Source organism: Sus scrofa, chromosome 15 (genome assembly GCF_054392235.1).
Source record: "Sus scrofa isolate SSC_HxYL_T2T_F1_AM1 chromosome 15, Sscrofa_HxYL_maternal_Yorkshire_Landrace_v2.0, whole genome shotgun sequence".
Classification (NCBI taxonomy): Eukaryota; Metazoa; Chordata; class Mammalia; order Artiodactyla; family Suidae; genus Sus; species Sus scrofa.
The window spans coordinates 124,152,419-124,176,076 of NC_139397.1; the positions used below are offsets into that span (position 1 = coordinate 124,152,419).

The following is a 23,658-nucleotide window of genomic DNA, read 5'->3' on the forward strand; positions in this document are numbered from 1 at the left end:
TGCTTATTTGAGATTTTTCTTGTTTCCTGAGATAAGCTTGTATTGCTATAAACTTCCCTCTTAGAACTGCTTTTGCTTCATCCTAGAGGTTTTGGATCATTGTGTTTTCATTTTCATTTGTCTCTAGGTATTGCTTTATTTCCTCTTTGATTTCTTTAGTGATCCATTGGGTGTTTAGCAGCATATTGTTTAGTCTCCATGTGTTTGTGGGGTTTTTTTGCAGTTTTTTCTTTGCAGTTGATTTCTAGTCTTATTGCATCATGGTCAGAAAAGATGCTTGATATGATTTCAATGTTCTTAAATTTACCAAGGATGGATTTGTGGCCCAGAATGTGATTCATCTGGGAGAATGTTCCACATATGTTTTAGAAGAATGTGTATTATGCTGCTTTTGGATGGAATGTTCTATAAATATCTATTAGGTCCATCTGGTCTAATGCATCATTTATGGTCTGTGTTTCCTTGCTGATTTTCTGTCTGGATGATCTGTTCACTGCTGTAAGCGGAGTGTTAAAATCCTCCACTGTTGTCATCTTACTGTTGATTTCTCCTTTTGTGGCTGTTAGCAGTTGCCTTATATATTGAGGTGCTCCTATGTTGAGTACGTATATGTTTACACTTGTTATATCTTATTCTTAGATTGATCCTTTTTTATTATTATATAATGTCCTTCTTTGTATCTTATAACATCTTTATTTTAAAGTCTATTTTGTCTGATATAAGCATTGCTACTCCAGCTTTCTTTTTTTTTCTTTACATAATGATTTTTTTTCTTTATAGCTAGTTTACAGTGTTCTGTCAATCTTCTGCTGTACAGCATGGTGATCCAGTTACACATTCATGTACACATTCTTTTTTCTCACACTATCATGCTCCATCATAAGTGACTAGACAAAGTTCCCAGTGCTGTGCAACAGGATTTCATTGCTTCCCCATTCCAAAGGCAATAGTCTGCATCTGTTAACCCCAAGTTCCCAATTCATCCCACTGCCTTCCCCTCCCCCTTGGCAAGTCTGTTCTCCAAGTCCATGATTTTATTTTCTGTGGAGGGGTTCATTTGTGCCATATATTAGATTCCAGATATAAGTGAAATCATGTGGTATTTGTCTTTCTCTTTCTAACTTGCTTCACTCAGTATGAGAGTCTCTAGTTCCATCCATGTTGCTGCAAATGGCATTATTTTGTTCTTTTTTATGGCTGAGTAGTATTCCATTGTGTATATATACCACATCTTCTTAATCCATTCATCTGTGGATGGACATTTAGGTTGTTTCCATGTCTTGGCTATTGTGAATAGTGCTGCAATGAACATATGGGTGCTTGTGTGTTTTTCAAGGAAAGTTTTGTCTGGATATATGTATAAGAGTGGGATTGCTAGATCATAGGGTAGTTCTATATTTAATTTTCTGAGGAACCTCTATACTGTTTTCCATAGTGGTTGTACTAATTTGCATTCCCACCAACAGTGAAGGAGGGTACCCTTTTCTCCACACGCTCTCCAGCATTTGTTATTTGTTGACTTGTTAGTGATGGCCATTCTGACTGTTGTGAGGTGGTACTCATAATAGTTTTGATTTGCATTTATCGAATAATGAGGGATGTTAAGCATTTTTTCATGTGCCTGTTGGCCATCTGTATACCTTCTTTAGAAAAATGTCTATTCAGTTCTTCTGCCCATTTTTCAATAAGGTTGTTGGTTTTTTTGCTGTTGAGTTGTATAAGTTGTTTGTATATTTTAGAGATTAAGCCCTTGTCAGTTGCATCATTTGAAACTATTTTCTCCTATTCTGTAAGTTGTCTTTTTTTTTTATAGTTTCCTTTGCTGTGCAAAAGCTTGTCAGTTTGAGTAGGTCCCATTGGTTTATTTTTGCTTTTATTTCTGTTGCTTTGGGAGACTGACCTGAGAAAACATTTGTAAGGTTGTTATCAGAGAATGTTTTGCCTATGTTCTCTTCCAGGAGTTTGATGGTGTCTTGTCTTATATATAAGTCTTTCAGCCACTTTGAGTTTATTTTTATGCATGGTGTGAGGGTGTGTTCCAGTTTCATTGATTCATATGCAGCTGTCCAGGTTTCCCAGCAATACTTGCTGAAAAGACTGTCTTTTCCCCATTTTATGTTCTTGCCTCCTTTGTCAAAGATTAATTGACCGTAGGTGTCTAGGTTTATTTCTGGGTTCTCTATTCTGTTCCATTTGTCTCTATGTCTGTTTTGGTACCAGTACCACACTGTCTTGATTACTGTGGCTTTGTAATATTGCCTGAAGTCTGGGAGAGTTATGCCTCCTGCTTGGTTTTTGTTCCTCAGAATTGTGGTTCCATATAAATTTTTGGATTGTTTGTTCTACTTCTGTGAAAAATGTCATGGTTAAATTGATAGGGATTGCATTGAATCTGTAGATTGCTTTGGGTAGTATGGCCATTTTAAGAATATTAATTTTTCCAACCTGGGAGCATGGAATATCTTTCTATTTCTTTGCGTCTTCTTTAATTTCCTTGATTAATGTTTTAGAGTTCTCCAGCTTTCTTTTAATTTCTGTTTGCATGGAATATGTTTTCCATCTTCTCACCTTCAGTCTGTATGTATCCCTAGAAATGAAGTGTGTTTGGTAGGCAGCATGTATATGGGTCTTGTTTTTGTATTCATTCACCCAGTCTGTGTCTTTTGGTTGGAGCATTTACATTTAAGGTAATTATTTACCATTTACATTTAAGGTAATTATTGATATGTGTGTTCTTATTGCCATTTTGTTAATTGTTTTGGATTTGCTTTTGTTGGTTTTTTTCTTCCTTTCTTTTCTTGTTCCCTTCTCTTGTGGTTTGATGACTATCTTTAGTGTTGAGTTTGGCTTGTTTTTTCTTATTTGTGTGTGTATTTATTGTAGAGTTTTGGTTTGTGGTTACCATGATGTTTTGACACAGAAATACATATATATATATATATATATATATATATACAAGATTGTTTTAAGTTCCTGGTCTCTTAATTGCGAAGGCATTTTGAGTATCCTGCATTTCTACTCTCCTCTTCCCACAGTTGCTGATTTTGATATCATATTTGTGTGTGAATGATTTTCTACCTTTACTATATATTTGCCTTTACCAGTGAGGTTTCTCCTTTGTAATTTTCTTGTTTCTTTTCTTTGTTGTGGTCTTTTCTTTTCTGCCTAGAGAAGTTCCTTTAGTATTTGTTGTAAAGCTGATTTCTGTGTTCTCTTAGCTTTTGGTTGTCTGTAAAGCTTTTGATTTCTTCTTTAAATCTGAATGAGAGCCTTGCTGGGTAGAGTATTCTTGGTTGGAGGTTTTATTCCTTGCATCACTTTAGGTATATTGTGCCACTTCCTTCTGGCCTGCTGAGTTTCTGCTGAAAAATCAGCTGATAACCTTACTGGGGTTCTTTTGTATGGTATTTTTGGCTTTTCCCTAGCTTCTTTCAACATTTTCTCTGCCTTTAATTTTGGTCAGTTTGATTAATATGTGTCTCTGGGTATTCCTCTTTGGGTTTATTCTATATTGTACTCATTGTGCTTCCTGGACTTGAGTGATACCTTTCCCATGTTAGGGAAGTTTTCAACTATTATCTCTTCAAATATTTTCTCCAGCCCTTTCTCTTTCTTTTCTTCTTCTGGCACACTTGTAATGCAAAGGTTATTGCATTGAATATTTTCCCAGAGTTCTCGTAGACTGTTCTCTCTTTTTTTCATTCATTTTTTTTATTCTTTTCTGCATCAGTGATTTCCACCAATCTGTCTTCCATCTTGCTTATTTGTTCTTCTGCCTTGTGTATTCTGTTACTGATTCCTTGTAGTGAATTTTTCATTTTGGTTATTGTGTTGTTAATCCCTGCTTGTTTATTTTTTAAATTTTCTATTTCTTTGTTAAAAGTTTCTTGTAATTTCTCAACCTTTGCCTCCAATTTTTGTTCCGAGATCTTGGTTCATCCTTACTATCATCACTCTAAAGTCTCTTTCATGTAGTTGCATATCTCCATTTCACTTAACTGTTCTTTTGGGATTTTGTCTTGTTCTTTTGTCTGGCTCATATTTCTCTGCCATTCCTCCATCCTGCCCTTCTTCCTTCCTTCTTTCTTTCCTTCTTTCTTTCTTTTTTTCCTTCTTTCCTTGCTTCACCTGCAGCATGTGAAAGTTCCCACTCCAAGGATCAAACCCACACCACAGCAGTGACCTGGACCACTGCAGTGACAATGCCGGATCCTTAACCCCCTGTGCCACAAGGGAATTCCTCTGCCATCTCATTTTGTCTAGCTTTCTGTGTTTGTGGTCTCCTTTCTGCAGGCTGCAGGGTTGTAGTCTCTCTTGCTTCTGGTGTCTGCCCCTTTGTGGGTGAAGTTGATTCAAGGTCTTGTGGTAGGTTTTCTGATGGGAGGGACTGGTGCCTGTCCACTGATGGGTGGACCCAAGTCTTGTCCTTATGGTGGGTGGGGCTTTGTCTCTGGGCATGATTAGAGGGAACTGTGTACCTGCGGGAGGTCTTGAGGCAGCCTGTTTGCTGGTAGGTGGGTATGTGTTCCCACCTTATTTGTTGTTTGTCTTGGGGCTTCTCAGCTCTCATGGGCAGGGCCAGATTTTTCCAAAATGGCAGACGCCAGGGGAGCTCACACCAATGATTATTCCTTGGGGCATCCACCTCCAGTGTCCTGCCCCCACAGTGGGCCACAGCTGACCCCTCCTTTCCTGGGAGACCCTTTAAGACCCACAGGTATACCTGACCCAGATTCTTATGGAGTCCCTGAGACCCAGTGCACATGAAACCCTGTGTGCCCCCTGAAAGAGTAGAGCCTCTGTTTCCCACAATCCTGTGGAGCTCCTGCACTCAGCCCTACTGGCCTTCAATGCCAAATGCTCCAGGGGGTCCTCCTTCCAAATTCAGCTGGGGAATCTGACATGGGGTTCGGAACTCTCATTGCTGTAGGAGCACCTCTGCAATATAATTATTTTCCAGTATGTGGGTTGCCCACCCAGTGGGTATGGGATTGTTTATATCGTGAAAGCACCCCTTCTACCATCTTGTGGCTTCTTTGTCTTTGGGTGTAGGATATCTTTTTTGGATAGCTTCCAGTCTATTTTGTTGATGATTGTTCAGCAGTTAGTTGTGATTTTGGTGTTTTCATGAGAGGAGGTAAACTCAAGTCCTTATATTCTGCCATCTTGTCTGGAATCCCTTGAGGATTTTAAGTTAAATTTTTTTTATTATTTCAGTAAAGGGTATGGGGTAGTATCTCTTGCCATTTTATTTGGAAAGCAGTCATTTGCCATGGCAGTGCTCTCTGTGAGGTTTGTTTAATTTTGAACCACTCATACTCTTCTTACGTAGTTCTAGGGAAAATAGGGGTGGAAGGATTTTGTTTGCCTCACCCTCTAATCTTCTGCTCCTTTAGCTCTCTAGTGTTAGAGCTAAATTTTTTTTTTTTTTTTTTTTTTTTTTTTTTTTTTTGCTTTTTAGGCCTGCACCTATGGCATATGGGGGTTCTCGGGATAGGGATCTAATCGGAACTACAGCTGCTGGTCTATGCCACAGCTCACGGCAACGCTAGATCCTTAACACTGAGCAAGGCCAGGGATCAAAGCCACAACTTCCTGGTTCCTAGTTGGATTCATTTCTGCTGCACCACCATGAAAACTCTAGAGTTAAATATTTTGATAATAAAGCCATATATAATTCAAATTTTGTCTGGTCTATTTCATTTTTTTTTGTATTTTTGAACTTTTCCATACTTTGGTATTCTCCAGGAACTTCTTTTCCCTTTCTAAGTTTTATTCTTTTAATAGAAATGGACTCCTACATGAATACTGGTGTCTAAAAGTGGCCTAATAAGCTTGCTATTTTTAGAGAAGGAGAAAGTTGCCTTTTGTTCTCTCTGTGCTTTTCACCTCCTACATGTTCTTTAAAGTTTTCTCCCCACTCTGGTCTTAGAAAGTGATAGCTTTCTAATTCCAGATGCCTTTTTCTTGGTCCATTTTCTGACTCAATTTGTCTCATACTCAAATTTTTCAATGTCAGAATTGAATTAAGCTCTTCTGTTTCTATTACCTGTAGATATTTTGGATTTCTTTTTCTTTAGTATATTAAACTTATAAAATTTACACCTAAAGGAGTAGAAATATATTTTTATAGTTTAAAGGGGAATAATAAAATAGACATTGGTATATATCCATCATCCAGGTTGAAATAGAACATAGTGTCTTAGAAGTTCTCCTTGTCCCTCCACCAAAATATTTCCTCCACACCATCCCCCATCCAGGTAACTGCTCATCCTCAAGCTTGAGTAGGAAATTTGGGATTTTTTTTTACACACATAAAAAGCAAAGTAGTAATAACAAATAATCACAATAGAATTTTCAGAAGAAAATAAAGAAAATGTGGATGTATGATTATTTCTTGCATTCTGTAAAGGAAAAATTAGTTTAGGATTGTGGGAGGATTAATACTCTTGAAAGATTTAGCTATTCATGCTGTCTTACTGAATTAGAAGTAGAGCAACAGGAAAGGTTCAAACATACATAATGAAAATACTCAGTGGACTGTCATATAGCATACCTTTGTCTGTCATTATTACGAAGCATTAGAAATTTTCTATCATGGTGTATCATTTTAAGAGCACACAGCTTCTTCTTATCTCATTGATTCCTGGTCCTTGAGGATATATATTTGCAGCATTTCCATGTCTTACTGTTTGTTATGGATAACTCGTTAAGAAATTGGACCCACACATGTGCACTCCTTTCGTAAAGCTCTAGGTAGGTGTTGAAATAGGAAAGAGGACTATTCTTAGAATAATCTTACTATCATGTCTGCTCTCATCCTTCATTCTTCTTTAAGCCATACATCTCCACTCTTCATGGGCTGGCTGCTTGAAGTTGGCTTTTGACTTCATGGATACTTATCTATAAAAGAGACAGAAAGTATCCTGAGACTCAGTTTTATTGTTGCTTCTGTCGTGGATTGGCTCTGGCCTCCTTGCTTCCTGGGGCTGAGCTCTGCTTGTAGGGTCCTTGGATTCCTGTGGTTTCCTTGGCCTAAAGTGTGATGTGTCATTTTGTCTTTTGTATGTATCTTCTGAGCTTCCTGCCTTATGGAGTCATCAGCAACAAAGCTTTATGAAAATGCTTCCTCCGTGTAGGTGACAAGACCAAGAGCTGTGGAATGCATCATGGTACCTACCATTTCTATGGGATGGTAGTTTGGAGAAGGTCATTTGCTTATCCGATGTTCACATGCTGGTGTTCTCTCTATGCATTTCAACTCCTGAGTATTTTCTTGGTCTATAGTTTTAACTCTACCAGATTATTAGCTTCTCTATTTTTCTCTGAATGTCGTCCATTCCATTTTCTACCCCTGTTGTGAATTACCAACTTTGGTATGGCTTTCTTGGGTGGGAATCAGTTCACTTAGGGTCATTCTTCTTCCTCATCATCTCCATCCCTAAGTACTGATGATCCTGGAATTTGCTATGGATACTTGGTGAATTTGCCACTGTGGATCAATCACATAGTTAATTGTTAGAATTTCCACCAAGGTTCTAAAAATGTCTGGTTTTAGGATTAAACTAAAAATAGTTTCTCTGAAAGGACCTAAGTAGAATAGTTTCTCCTTTTTTTCTGTGTCAGTCTCTCTGGGATTTGGCTGCTTCTAGAAGGTTTTGCTCTTCCTCCAAACACTGAGAGGCATTTTAATTATGAATGTGGGTGAGACTATCTACTTGGACTTAAATTTTTAAGACAGTTTAATGAAGTTGTCTGGCTGGAGGAAAAGCCCATTTGCAGAAACTGTCTTAAAACTCTGATTTATAGATTTGTTGTTCTGCTTCTTCCTACCACCACTGATTTGATTTGATTACTGGCACATTATATTTCTTAAAATAGAAAGAAGGTGTCTGCTTATACATTATTTAAAATGTTTCCACACATATTTGGAGGATCAAGTGCAAATAGCTAATGATCTGGGGGAGCTTTTAAAAGATAAAAATGCAGTTTTAATATTATGCAAAATGTCCAGACTGTATAATTAGACCATAATAGATTAAATTACTCAGCTGTAATCACTGTTTTATATATGTCTTTCAAAGCAATATCAAATGTCATCAGATTTTGCTTATCATAATCTACTTACACAGAATAAGTTCTTGTTTTTTTTTATTATCTTTCATTTTCAGGATCTTTATGATGAAGGATGATAGTTAACTTTAAACTTTTGACTTATTTTTAGCTGTCATCCAGTAACAGTTTTGTAATTGTGTTGTCTGATTTTCAGAACACTCCTTAAATAGGTTGGTATTAATACAGTGTTTCTGGGTACAAGTTTTTCATTACTAATCTAGTCGGTAGAAAGAGTTTATCACTTTACTTCTTGGGAAATGAGGTGTTCCTTCTTTGGTTGAGATACATAGAAATATGTAACACTAGAAAAGAATTATCAAGCAACGCTTTGCAGTATATAGGGAACATGAATGGAACCATTCTTTTAACACCCTTCTGGAAAAGTTGTCCTGAAGTCATTCCAGTATAGTGACAGCGGATTATTTGACAAAGCAGGTACAAATGGATGACATGTGTTTATGTGTTTGCTAACAATCAAGTCCCAGCATTCAGATATATCTATCTCTATCTCTATCTCAATAGATAGATAGATAGATAGATGGATGGATACTTTTAGGGTAGGAGATGGTGGCAATTATCCATTCACTATTTTAGACTTGGATATTTCCTTAGAGATCCGCGAATCCAACGTTCTTGGGTTTCGTAAGGCAGAAAACTTGTTCCTTAATGACGGGGACATCTCCAAGATGTCAAGAGATAGTTAGAGGTTAGGAATTGGATCTCCTGATTCATGGTCACTTATTTGTTCATTCATTATTCTTTCATTAATTCAACCCACAACTAGCTCCTGGGTGTTTAGTTCAGGTAGTCTTCCTTTATTGAGGGTGTAACAGTGAGCAAAGTGAAAAAGACCCAGTTAGCACTCGAATGCACTCCACTGAATTGGAAAGTCCACACTAGTTGGAAGAAATCCCCTTTCCAAAGAAGCTACAAAAGAATGTTCCAATAAATTCTATAAATTTCAGAGGTCTGTTGTCTTTTAATTATGTTGAAATGGTATGCAATTTGGAAGAATGAAAAAAACTCTTTGGTTAGAGAAATTAGGAAAATCCTAACTTTTTTATTTAAACAGTGAAAGGCCTAGGGAATAATTTACTGATGCCATGAAATGTGCTCAGAAGGTGTGATAAGATTGAAGGCCACTTTTCTAAATAGTAATTTAAAAAATAGTGCCACTTTGTATGAGAGTAATTTTGTATATTTCTTGGAGAAACCATGAAAAAGTTCTCCTTTTCCTTCTTGCTCCTCCTCTTCTTCTTGCTGTGTGGTATTCTTATCTGCTGCGCTGGTTTGATATGACCGCAGAACTCAGTTTAATTGCCACATTGTGAAAGTTTCATAAACATATCCAATATATAGGAAGGATCACTGTTATTATCTCTAAATATTCCTGTGTTCTGTGTATGAAGGATCCCGTGATTGCACGGAGTGTTGTTTTCTGATTAGTACAGAGAAATCTAGGGTGACAATGTCATGCCTTTTCCTTTATAGGGCAGTGAAGGCTCTGCGGAGGCCTTGGGTCTCAGGTGAGACAGCAGATAATGTGCACCCTCAGATGGAGGCGCACAAGAGAAATGAAAAGTCGGGCTCCTCCTAAGTCGGGTAAAAAGAGAGGAAGAGAGCACGTAAAAAATTGTGATTCTCTATTAAAACAGCATAAAATCACAAGTTCACACCAGCATTTGCAGAAGAAATTTTAGAGAAAATGTCTATAATTCACAGTAAAAACAATTAAAGATATCTTGCCATTTGCAGCAACGTGGACAGACTTAGAGGGTATTATACTGAGTGAAATAAGTTAGACAAAGACAAATACTACATGGTATCACTTATATGTGGCATCTAAAAACTGCAACAAACTAATGAATACAACAAAAAAGAAGCAGACTCACTGAGGTTACTAGAGGGGAGGCGGAGGCAGGGCAGTATAGGGATTGGGGTGTAAGCTGTTTTCTGTAAGATGGACTCAAGTACGTACAACACAGGGAATAGAGCCAATATTTTATAATAAGTAAATGGGTAGTAACCTTTAAAATTTGTATAAAAATTTAAAAGATGTACCACCTGCATTAATACAACAGAAAAAATGGAAAATTTGAGTAAAAATGAAATAATCTCTAATTTTTGTTAATCAAAAGATAAAGAAATTATCTTTCATCTTTTTTTTTTTTTTTTTTTTTTTTTGCTTCTCATCCAGTCTTAAACCATTAATTGAATGAGTGAAGGAAAGTTAAAGCTACAGGTTTTCATATGTGGAAAGGCCTTTTCTTAATGTCTTTGCTGGTCTCATGCCGTTCTCTCCCGCTGCTAACATTAATTACTCTGCAGATGGCTCTAATTGACCCAGTAAAAGAAAATTATGTGTTCAGCCCTTCCCAGGCCCTAAAGACTTTGCAGCTTCTGAAGACACAGAATGCAGTGATTACTCCCAGCAAGTCCAAGTCTGAGTTCCTGGTCCCAGGATGCCCTTTCCTTTGGAAGTTCTGACCCCTCTGCTTAAACCTGTGTACTGTCTGGTCCCCGTCCTGCCTTGGAAATGCCATACCCCATGACTGATGCTTTGGCCACTGGACTTCAGCCGCTCCCTGAATATCTTCTCTGCCTGCACACCCTGGTCCCTGCCTGTGTGACCTGCTCTTTCCTGCCTGTATTTCCCTGTTCTTATTTTGTCATAAACCTACCTTGGCCCTGCTTTCTTACTGAAAAGTTCCTGATCATTATAGTTGAAATTTATTTTCCCTTTGGGACAGCTTGATGCCTTACTCTTTATGATATTAGAAAACTTGCTGTCCTGTCTTACTTTAGCTGTGAAATTATAACCGCCTTAAGGGTGGGGATTGCATCTTGTTTCTCTCTCTGTCCTCCTGCCAGCCTCCAGGTGTTTAGTGTTTGGGAGCTGAGTTGAGGGGACAGAGGCAGCTGGGGCTGGGGCTGCACCTAGTACAGTTGGTGGTGGTTGTCAATGCCTATGACTCCTTTCTTTTCCTGGGTCTGAAATTGGTAATTAATTAACTACTCAATTAATCCCCATCCTTAAGTGCTATGTTTCTCTTCCTTTAAAAAATATAGCTTGTATTGTGGTTTCTTAGGTTGAAAGATAATATATATTCATTATAAAAACTTTAGGAATTACAGGTAAGCCAGGGAAAGTTCTGTAGGAAGAAGTAGCCTCCTATTATATTCATGTGTTACATCTTTGCAGATTTTTTTCTATATGTGAATAGACACATATAAATATACTTTTAAAAGGTTGCCAGGAGTTCCTGTTGTAGCGCAGCGGAAATGAATCCAACTAGTATCCATGGGGATGTGCGTTTGATCCCTGGCCTCACTCAGTGGGTCAAGGATCTGGCATTGCTGTGAGCTGTGGTATAGGTCGCAGATGAGGCTTGGATCCCATGTTGCTGTGGCTGTGGCTGTGGCTGTGGCTGTGGTGTGGGCTGGCAGCTGCAGCTGCAATTGGATCCCTCACCCAGGAATTTCCATGTGCCGCATGTGTGGCCCTAAAAAGCAAGATAAATAAATAAATAAATAATAAAAACTTTTAGATTTAAGGTGAACATGCTTTCAGGGCTTTTGATGGCTCTTGATAAGTTGGCCTCTAGAAAGGCATATCATTCATGTTCCCAAAAGTAATGTGTCAGGTACCAGCCTTCCTACACTCTTGCCAGATCTAGCTCCAATTACTCATTTTTGTTTTCTAGACTGATGGGGGGAAATTGTCTCTTATGGCTATTTTAATTTACAGGTGTTTTATTACTAATGCAACTGTAGATTTGTATATGATTGATCACCATTGGTATTTCTGTTTTTTTTTTCCCCTGTGAATTGCATTTTGTACATAATATTTTGTGAATCACCTGCCCATATCCTTTGCCCACTCTCTGTTGGGTTGTTTGTTTTTATTTGGTTTGGCTCCTATGTCAAAAAGCAGCAACTCTTTGTGTTTCATATACCTGCTTTTCCTTAGTTTGCCTTGAAATTTTATGGTACTTTTTATGTAACTCATGGAAATTTTAAAAAATCATGTCGTCTTTTATTTAAAAAGACTATATTAAAAATTATTTATGGGTTTAAGATCATGCATGAAATGGTCTCTCTAGGAGTTCCCATTGTGGCTCAGCGGAAGTGAATCTGACTAGTATCCATGAGGATGCAGGTTTGATCCCTGGCCTCGCTCGGTGGGTTAAGGATCTGGCGTTGTCATGAGTTGCGGTTGGAGGTCGCAGCCGTGGCTTGGATCTGGCGTTGCTGTGGCTGTGATGCCTACACATTAAAGTGTTGCAGCCTCCTCTGTGCTTTAGGAACTCATTAAAATCCTGTTGTGATCCTCCGATAAGCTTTACATCCCCACACCCTGCCTGTGCTAGGAGCGTTCTCCGCCTGCAGCTTTGTTCCTATGAAATAGGCCCACTTTCCCTCGCCCTTGCCTAGCATGCCCTCTTTGTTCAACTTAACACCAAGCCTCCATTCAACCTATAATTACTTTCACCCACTTAACATAGCATTTCTAACTCTTAAATCCCAGCCTCTCCATGTCTGCAATCTTTGAGCACAGCTTCCAACTTTTGTTGTATGGTTTGCACTCCAAGAAGTATGTATTTTCTAGAAAATAACTTTAGGTATAAAGATTAGTTTAGGTGGGAGGAGTCTAACTTTTTCATAAAACTTGAGAAGAGGTGGTGATTGCAAAATCATCTTCCTTTCGAAGTCTGTTGTTTTCAAAAAAGGAAAGCCATGGAAGGATGGAAGGATAAAGGTACAAGCTTCTGTTTGTATGAAGTTTAAATTCTGTCTCTTCGTATTACAACTGAGAGTAATTATTGAATGAATTAAAATATTTATGTGTACAAAAGGAAAGAAGTGAAGCTTCTAGTATAAAGAGGGAGCAGGCGTGGTGCTTCATGGTCCAATGCTGTTATCCTTGATGCCCCATGAAGTTGAGAATCTCTGTAGTGCTTAGCATTTACTGTCATTAAATGAATGGATGTGTTCCCATTCTGGGTCTTTGGACTTTTTAATCAATAGAAATTGAGAGGCCAGGTGAGAATTCTAGACAAGACTGCAGTGTGAGGGAGTGGAAACAAATAACAGGTACCCTTACTTGTTTTCCGAGGAGGGTGGGCTGGTTCCTTAAATGGGGTGAAGGTAGGAGTGAATCAAGGGGTGGCTTAGGTGGTCTGTGCCTCCCACCCACCACCGCCCCGGGTGGTGCTGTGTGCAGGGATCGTGCGCAGTACCCTGCTTTTGCTGCCAGCACCTCTGAAATGATAGTTGGTTTGTGGCCTTTTTGTATCTTACTGTTGGTAATTGTCCCAATTGCACATACGTGTGGTTGTTTTTCATCTCTTATGGTTTCTTTGTACTCTGTTGCCCAAATGCAAATGCAAGCACTCTAGTAAAGGGTCCCGGGTCCCTGCCTATCTCCAGTGTAAGACCTGGTTGGGGGTGGGGGCAGGGGATTTTGGGGGGGGGGAATCTCTCAGGGGCCACATAGGATGATCTTCCCAGTACTGAGAAGTTGAATACCATCAAGCAGAAGATAATCAGATGAGTAAATTCACATTATAAAAATGGACATCCATGACTCTCCTTTCTCTTCTAGACATAATCTTTCACTGTTTGGTCCCATAAATGTTCACTGCTGTTCCAGTTTCAGTTTGAACACATATAACCTACATATTTTACCACTGAGAATGGAATTAGGATATTTGTGGTACTGTTTCCTTAAGAACAAGGACATCGTGTGGCAAAGAGTATGGCTGGTCAAGACTGGACAAGGCCAGCGTATTACACTGAATGTGGATGCACAGCTTCCTGGCTTCTGTATCTCACACTGCTGACTCCCTTCCCACATACCTACCTCCTGATATTATGTGTGCTGAGAGAGCGAACCTAAAGCTATCCAAAAAGGTGGCCATGTAGTACATAATTGCAGAACCCAAAAGCAGATGGAGAAGGAGACATCTCAGCTTTGGGGTGTTCCTCACCTTATAGACTAGTCTAACCTTTCCCGTAGAACTTGATGTGTGTACCTGAAATTTGACCTTTAGATAGGGTAACTAGTATGTCTCCATTTCCCCAGGACAGTCTTTCCAAGTTTATGTCTGTTGTTCTGGTATAATTATTAATTTCACTCCCATAAATGCCCTGATTTGGATGATAAACTATTTGGCCACCCAGTTGTTAAGCCTTGGTGCTTGCTACTATTCTTCTAGTCTTTGCCCTGGCCCTGCTGGTGAAGAAATGCCCTGTTGGGGGAGTTCCCGTCATGGCGCAGTGGAAACGAATCCGACCAGGAACCATGAGGTTTCGGGTTCGATCCCTGGTCTTGCTCAGTGGGTTAAGGATTTGGTGTTGCTGTGAGCTGTGGTGTAGGTCGAAGACACTGCTTGGATCTGGCATTGCTATGGCTCTGGGGTACGCCAGCAGCAACAGCTCCGATTAGACCCCTAGCCTGGGCATCTCCATACGCTGCAGGTGCAGCCCTAAAAAAAAAAGGACAAAACAAACAAACAAACAAAAACAAACCCTGTTGGCCTCTAAGACCTTTAGAAGAGCTTATTTTCAATTTCCTAATCAAAGATATAGACTGGGGGCTTATCACATTAATTTCAGTGAATGTAGATTTCAGAACTGCAGGGGACTTCTAGAGGCTGGTAGTTTGACAGTTTTTTTTTACAAGGAAGTAAATGATCTTCAATTCATGTAGAACCAATGGTTTCCTTAGGGTCCAATGTTCGCCTTCTGTAGTCGTCTTCCCAAGCCCTGTTATCGATGCCATCTCATTCTGAACCACTGATTTGCTTGATTAACCCACTGACAGCTTTTCATGACCAGGGTTCCCCAAAGAAAGCTTATAGTTCTTTCTTTAAAGTAATGGATTCAAGTTATTTTCCAAAAACAACAAACAAACAAACAAATCATTCAGTCTTCTCAGTTAATGACATTTCTAGGCACTAGAGATCTTGATAAGTAACTTTTCCAATTATTCAGATCCTTGGCTTTTCCATAATGAGCTTCCCTGAAGGACTGTTAAGATATAAACTTTTGGGAGTTTTAACCACCTAACTATTCATGCACCTTCTTTCATTGGACATATGAATCTCTCAAACTCAAGGACTCCAACAAATATTTATACAGGCAAAATTTCTCTCATTGTGTGAGTTGCCAATGCCTAGATCTTATGGTAGTTCTCTTTGTATATTTGATGATGATTCTGAAATCCTTTGAACATGGATTTCTAAAATATTTCTTGGTGATAGATGTGGAATTAGGGTCAGTAATTCAATAATAAAAGCTGCTTAGTAGCTTTGTCATCTAGGGCATGTGGCTTCCAGCACATGTGACTGCCAGGGTTCCAGGAAAAAGAGTTTGGATAATCATGCAGGGATTGTAATGGTAAAACCAGAGGAGTAGACATCACTTCCCCCGAGATCTCATGAGCCAAAATTCAATCTGTGGGCCCCAACCTCACTGCGGGAAAAGCTGTGCAATGCAGTCTTCCTGTGCCAGGAAGGGGACGATGAAATGAGATTTGGTGGACACTCAGCATTATTTCTGCCACAGTCCCCTTCATTGATCTGATTCTTGGCTCCAAGATCAAACAAGATAGATCAGGTGCGTTTGGGGTGGTATGGCCATAGATTGATTCTTGGCTCCTTTGCCGTGTTTTAATAGCCTTGGCATTCTCTTGACCTTAGAGTTCAGCATCTTCAAGTTGCTTATACTTGTTCTTCATATACTGAGTAAAACCACATTGTCTGACTTTTAGAGTTCAAGTTCTTTTCACAACCTTTGTGGGGCAAACGCACCATGAAGGTGCTGAGCGAGTGGTTCTATAACAGTAATCAAAAAAGAATTTCCTGATTCCAGGTCTTCCACTCTCCTTCACCTCGCTTTGAACTTCCTTCCTACGTTTATCTCCTTGCTTCCAAAGGCCACCTCCCTTCCACCAGATAACCTGCAGGAGAAGCATTGTAGTGGCCAGGGTGTATAGCTTTTCGGTAACTTAAATGATTAGAAAAAGGATGTTTATTTCAGGACTTGGGATGTTCACACATCCCTTTTCATCATTTCCTCCAAGTTAACATACAGCTTAGAACCAAACACCCAAGTGGCCGGTCAGCAGAGTCAAATGACAATTTATACTTGGGATCGAAATTACTAAATAGATCAGTACTGATAGGTTAGAACATTCTGTTTCCAACAGGAAAGTCTACTAGGGAAACTGCAGAGAGCAGAGGTGGAGAAGAGGCCTTGGAGGCCTGTAGGCAGAGATTATCAGGCAACACATCTTCACGCAGACTACCTCCTCTTTCTCTGCAGGGTGGGCGGGGGGGACACACCAACACACAACTAACTCTTCAGTCCCTCCTTTCCAGTGTTATTCGGTCTCTTATTTCTAAATTACATTAAGTCTTAGATCATATTTCAGTTGGCATTCACTTTCAGAAGATGTCAAATAATATCTTAGGATGAGGTGACAAATCACATACATTTGTGCTGATAGCCTTCATTTCAGTTTCATCAGAGAGTTGCTTTCTTCGTCCCAGCTTCCCAGAACATGTTATGGGCCTTGCATAGAGTGGATGTTGGTAGGTATTTGCTCACTCAGCAAATTGTGTGTGTGTGTGTGTATTTAATAATGATACCAATGAACTTATTTAGTTTTTTCTGGTCCCACCTGCAGCATGGAGAAGGTCCTGGGTCAGGGATCAAACCTGAGCCACGGCAGTGACAACACAGAATCCTTAACCTCTAGGCCACCAGGGAATGCCACTCAACAAATGTTGATTAAGCGCCTGCTATGCACAAGGCATTATGCCAGGCACTGGGACACTGTGATAAGTCAAGGAAATAGTTTTAAGGGAGGGAATGCAGTGGTCAGACAGGAGGAAAGAATAGAACAAATGGGGATGGAGTGCTGTTTATAGGAGGTGGGAAGAGTGTACTGTTTCAGTGACAGGGAGCAGGTAGCTTTATGTCCATCTCACTGTCTGTCATTGGCTCTTAGAAAAGTAGCTGTTTTTCTTCTTTAAGCATCTCAGATGCAGAAGATATTAGAAATAGGTATGTCCATGGTGGGGGGAAGGCCTTTGATAATTAAAGTAACCTTTGTCAGAGTGGGTGGTTAAAGGTTAGAAAGTTATTATCTGGGTTTTGTAATTACCAGCGAAAGTAGTGGTCTAAAATAACCTTATTTTCAGCTGTTAAACATACTCCAGTGATGGTGTGTTTGAGAATTTTGCAAATAATGAATTACCTGTAGAGTGAGGTGATTAAAATGCAGTTAGTACAACCTCCCTGCCTCTTAGGGTGTTGCGGGAACATTCCTCAGAGAAACATTACCATTAACAAACCTGTTCATGTAGATTCACTGTGCTTCTAGTTGACTTCATTAACTAGAACTGAGAGAACTGTCTGCTATCTCTCTCTCTCTTTATATATATATACCCAACTCTATAGAGGTAAGAATTGTCATTACTTTTACTATTTTTGAGATTTTTTTTTTGTCTTTTCAGGGCCACCCCCATGGCATTTGGAGGTTCCCAGGCTAGGGGTCAAATCGGAGCTGAAGCCGTTGGCCTACGCCACAGCCACAGCAACTTGGAATTGGAGCCACATCTGGGACCTACACCACAGTTCACGGCAATGCCTGATCCTTAACCTGCTGGACAAGGCCAGGGATCAAACCCACAACCTAATGGTTCCTAGTTGGATTTGTTAACCAGTGAGCCATGACGGGAACTCCTATTAAGATTTTTAAAAGGGAATGAGTAGATGTACCATAAGTTAGTTTCAAATGTAGAATTATTAATAGACACATATTTCATTGTTAATTTCAATAGAAAGACCTGTCCGAGATACAAGCATCTGCTTTATTTCAGTGTTGTAGCGGTTGTTCTTTGGCTCACTCAGGAAGCCACAGGCTGGATCAGGCACACACGTGTCTCCCTGTTATTCTGTTGACTGGCTCCCAGCCCCCTCCCGCCCTCCTCACAGGGTGTTTTCAGCACTGAATCAGGGAAAGCTCTCAAAATGATGCAAAATCTTTGAGTCCTCCCATCCTTCTGTTAATGCTGTAATGTCAAGGTTTCCTAACCAGAAGACCACCGGTAGACAGAATTATAGAAAATGGAATATCAGAGCAGCAAGAGAGGACCTCCAGCATCGTCTGCTCCAACCTTCCTTTTGCAGAAGGGGCAATAGAGGCTTAAATGTAGGGCACACATCTGGTTCATCGTAGAACCTACCATTGCCCTTCGGTTACCATAAGGATTAAGAGAGTTGCACTGTTTCAGTCCTTAGACCAGTGGCTGCACCGTAGTGAATGTGAGTTATGTCTTGTTATCATTATTTCTAGTAGCAGAGCCCGAACAGGAACTCGGATGCCCTAACAGTCCTGTGCTCCTTCGGAGGCACGTATTTCATCTTTTCCACATTGTTTAGGGAGAAATATGTTTGAAGAAGCAGGGTTAAAAATAGTGACAGCCTCCCCGCCTGTTACTGGCCATGTTCTCAGCGCTGAGTTCTCCTGCGGGTGCTCTCATGGAATCCTTCCACTGTCTGTGAGACTCTCACTCTTTGTTGTCTTCATGTGACCCGTGGAAAGGCTGAGCTGGGTAACTGGCCCACAGCACAGTGCTAATAAAGAGCCGGGCTAGGTTTTAAATGCTACTCTGACTTCAAAATCTCTATATTTTTTCCCAATTAAATGTATTTTATTTTGCTTTAATTTTTTTAGATTAAAGTATAGTTGATTTATAATGTGCTAATTTCTGCTGTACAGCAAAGTGCCTCAGTTGGACGTATATACATATATATGTGTGTGTGTGTGTGTGTGTGTGTGTGTGTGTGTGTGTATCTGTCTGTCTGTCTGTATGCATATACATACATTCTTTTTAATACTCTTTTCCGTTATGGTCTATCCCAGGAGATTGGATATAGTTCCTGTAGGACCCCATTGCTTATCCATTCTAAACGTAATAGTTTGCATCTACCAACCTCAAACTCCCTGTCCATCCCTCTCCCTCCTTCCCCCCTTGGCAACCACGAGTCTGTTCTCTGTGTGAGTCGGCTTCTGTTCTGTAGATAGGTTTTCATTTGTGCCATATTTTAGATTCCACATATAAGTGATATCATATGGTATTTGTCTTTCTCTTTCTGACTTACTTCACTTAGTATGAGAATTTCTAGTTGCATCCACGTTGCTGTGAATGGTATTATTTTGTCTTTTCTTATGGCTGAGTAGTATTCCATTGTATATATGTACCATATCTTCTTAATCCATTTATCCATTGGTGGACATTTACATTGTTTCTGTGTCTTGGCTATTGTGATTAATGCTGCTATCAAAAACTATATTCTTAACTGTTATTTTATTCCAGGAGCTGGCAAAGTATGGCCCTCAGGCCACATCCAACGTTCCTATTTTTTTACAGTCCTCGAGCTAAGAATGTTTTTTCACATTTCCAAATGGTTGAAAAAAATTGAAGAAAACTATTTCCTGATTCATGAAAATTATGTGTAATTCGGATCTCAGTGTCGATAAATGAGGCTTTATTGAAACACTGCCGTATTGCCTGGGGCTCCTCACGTGATGCAATGTCAGGGTTAAGTAGTTGTTAACAGAGACCCTGTGGGCTGAAAAGCCTAAAATATTTTCTATCTGGCCTTTTACTCCTCCTCCATGATTGTTTTGAGATGCCCATTATTTAGACCATAATTGTGGGATTTTTATAGAGTCTGTTTTCTCCCATTACCTGCATTTTTGTTTGTTCTATATTAACATATCAATCAAATGATGACTATTTGTATAAAAGGAGTCCATCTTTAAATAACCTACATTTTATCTTTTGTGTTCTCTTTTTTAAAACTGAAGCATAAGTGACTTACAATATTGTGCTAATTTCTGCTGTATAGCAAAGTGATTCAGTTATACAAATATATACATCTTTTACTTATTTATTTATTTATTTTTGTCTTTTTTGCTATTTCTAGGGCCGCTCCCACGGCATATGGAGGTTCCCAGGCTAGGGGTCTAATCGGAGCTGTAGCCACCGGCCTACGCCAGAGCCACAGCAACGCAGGATCTGAGCCGCGTGTGCAACCTACACCACAGCTCACGGCAACGCTGGATCCTTAACCCACTGAGCAAGGGCAGGGACTGAACCCGCGACCTCATGGTTCCTAGTTGGATTCGTTAACCACTGAGCCACAATGGGAACTCCACAAATATATACATCTTTTAAAAATTCTCTTCTATTATGGTTTGTCACAGGATATTGACTATAGTTCCTATGCTATCCAGTAGGGCTTGTTGTTTTTCCATCTTATATGGAATAGTTTGCATCTGCTAACCCCTAACTCTCACTCCATTCCTCTCCCACCCACCTCCCTATATTTTATCATCTTGAGCACTCTGAGGAATGGTTTGTTGCTGGATAACACCTGAGACTCTTGATAATAACCTGGTTTGTCCTTATAGTGGACTAGAGCTATTTGCGGTTTACATGGCCGTCACATCCATTTATTGAGCTGGTTATTTTTAAACCTCTAAGTGTCTTAGATGTGGAAATCACTCTATTTTATTTCCTTTGTAGTGGTTTGCTGTCTTCTGATTATGTGGAGATTCACTACGAAAATGGGAAACCACAGTACTCTAAGGTATGGTCAATAGCGTATGGACATCCTGTAGTATGAATATACTTAATCGGAGAAGTGTTCATTGCGGGCTGCATTGTCAAGTTGTCTTTCACACTAAAATCATCTGGCCTCTTAGACAAGGCTACTATTTTAAAAATTAAACTAAATTTAGGAGAAAATGATCCCAACTTACAAATGTTTGAGATAACATTAGAGACTCAAGTCCATAATGAAATGTTTGCTGTTTTGGTTATGCACACAGTGTCTAATGGGAGTGAATAGCATCAAGAGCTCTCCAGTTCTGTGGCAGCGCCTGAAAGTAGTGACAGCTGGGCACATGGCCAGAGAAACTGAATGATCAGATGGATGGGCTGTTAGAGCGACAGTTTAGTCCAGGAGACTTTGGTGCCCAAGTAGGGCAGAGGACAGGTGGTGAAAGGAAGATTTAGGGAACATTCTTCCTCTCAATCTTTACAACAGTTCTGTGAGGTGGGTATTATTATTCTGTTGTGCAAAGGAAGAAACTGAAGCTGAATGAGGACAAATAAACCTTCTTAAGGCCACCAAGCATTGTAACATAAATGCATTTGGGTGCTTGATTTCCTTCCTGTGGAGGTTAACAGTTTTCTTCATGGAGGATCAGTAAGGAAAAGTGGGTTTAGATTAAAATAAGAGAGAGAGAGATCACTTGTGTGCAAGGAACACAGTGACCTCCACCAGTCAGGTGAAAACCCCTGGAATGCCTGCATCCAGAGACCGCGACTGTAGGAAATCCACAGTGTGTCACTGAACCCTAAATAGTGTTCCCAGAGGCCACAGGTATGGGACACAAACAGGGAAATGAAACAAGGCAGGGAAATGTTACTGGGTTTTTTTTTTTTTTTTTTTTTCTTGACTGCTAGTGAGCACTGGCACAAAAGTGGACCTTTTCTGGGTGGGCTTGCTGGGTCATGCAGCATGGAGACCTCGGCTTACTGGTCTGATAAGCCTCTCAACAAACAGTTAGAGGTGGGCTGACCTGAGACTATTGCCTGAGGCTCATGGCATTTCTCAGGATTTACAACTGTCCAGTTAACAGGGGGTACGTTTGTCATTTGATGTGTGTTCCAAACTTTTGAATATTAGGCCCCAGATTAAGAACTTCCATATATTATTCTTACTAGTCTGTCAGTTCTCGCCTTAGGCTGCATCTTGGGGGCTGTTGAATCTCTTTCAAAGTTAATGCTGTGGGAAATGAATAGAATTGCTAAATCAAGCACTGGAACAGTACTGCTTGGCATTTGTACAAACCAAAGCTTCTATCAGCTGTGCCAGGGTTGCGAGCGATGCGGATGCTGAATCATGAGTCTGGAGAAGAGAAGACTGCATGAGACCTTTACAGACTCAGCAAATGAGCCACCTTCCTGGGCCGCATAACTTGATCCAAATTTCTCACTAAGGAGGGCTTTTTTTTTTAGAAGTGGAATAGCTAATTGGCCTCCAGAGGTCGTTTGAGGTCCCAAATGGAGGCCTTATCATAAATAAGACATGTCAAATCTTACCTCGGTTATAACTGAAATTTAAAACAAAGGATATTTTAACTCTGGCAAAAGAAGTGTTCATTGCAGTTTGTGTTTGTATTCATTGCCTTTTTTTCTTTTTTATGACCCATTTTCTCCAAAGAGCTCATACACCCAAACTTACTTGCTTTCTATGTAATGAAAGAATAGTCTGGTTTTTATGTGTGTGCATCTATATATACATCCCCAAACCTGAGATGATACAGCACACACTATCTTGTGGGAGGATTTTTTTTAACCTAGCAATATTACAACATTATAGCACACATTAAAAAATATAAACTTTGATTTTTTAATTTTTTTATGATTTTTATTTTTTCCGTTATAGTTGATTTACATAAGCTTTTATTTTTAAAAAATGTATATTATTTCCAATTCATTTGTTATCATTTTTTAAGCCCAGAGTGATAGAAATTTAGATTGTTTCTAATGCTTCGCTGTACAAATAACTTTAAGGAAAGACCTTCCAGATACATTTCTTTTTTTAAATTTTTTTATTATAGTTGATTTACAGTGTTCTGTCAATTTCCAGATCCACTTCTAAACACTGCTTTAATAATTACCTAAGGATTAATTTTGAGAATGGAACTTTCTGGGTTAAAGAGTTGGTATCTTTTCAAGGCTTTTGCCGTATCGACAGTTTTTCTTTCTGAAAGTTCCTAACAGTCTATGTTCCCACTACCATTACACACACACACACACACACACACACACACACACACACGTATTTTTTTTTTTAAGGGCCGCATGCATGGCCTATGGAGGTTCCCAAACTAGGGGTCGAATTAGAGCTGCAGCTGCCGGCCTACACCACAGCCACAGCAACGCAGAATCCAAGCCACGTCTGCAAATCCTATGGCAAAGCCGGATCCTTAATCCACTGACCAAAGGCAGGGATTGAACCTGCAGCCTCATGGATACTAGTCAGATTCGTTTCTGCTGCGCCACAATGGGAATTCCTACATATATATTTTTAAAAGTATGTTTTTAAACTTCGTGTTGGCTTCCATGTTAAGAACACCTTTGTACCCAGTACCAGAAACTAAAATTAATATGTAACAATAGCTAAATTATATAAACCTATGTTTATACATGTGCAAGTTTACTTCCAAAGAGTTCAAACTATTTAGACAAAAGTGTATGCACACAACACACACACACACACTGTTACTCTCCCTGCTAAAGAGGAACAGAATCACCAACCTGCTTGGCTTTGAAGTTAAATTTAAGTGTAGACATTTAAAGTCTTCTGGGACTTATTTCTAACAAAATGATGAACCCCATTTTGAAGAAACTTGTATAGGTTTTCCCGTATTAAGACTCCCAAGCTCCAACC

The 23,658-nt window shown here is 39.5% G+C and overlaps 1 protein-coding gene across 5 annotated transcripts in view; it reads left to right on the top strand.

Annotated features, from left to right (window-relative positions):
* ADAM23 (ADAM metallopeptidase domain 23) overlaps positions 1-23,658 on the top strand; it is a 190,915-nt gene that overhangs the window by 84,297 nt on the left and 82,960 nt on the right. For all 5 annotated transcript variants that reach the window (XM_084998747.1, XM_084998745.1, XM_084998748.1 and 2 more), the window contains exon 4: positions 20,721-20,784. In XM_084998747.1, the coding sequence (XP_084854873.1) occupies positions 20,721-20,784 (64 nt within the window). The remainder of the gene's footprint in view (positions 1-20,720; positions 20,785-23,658) is intronic.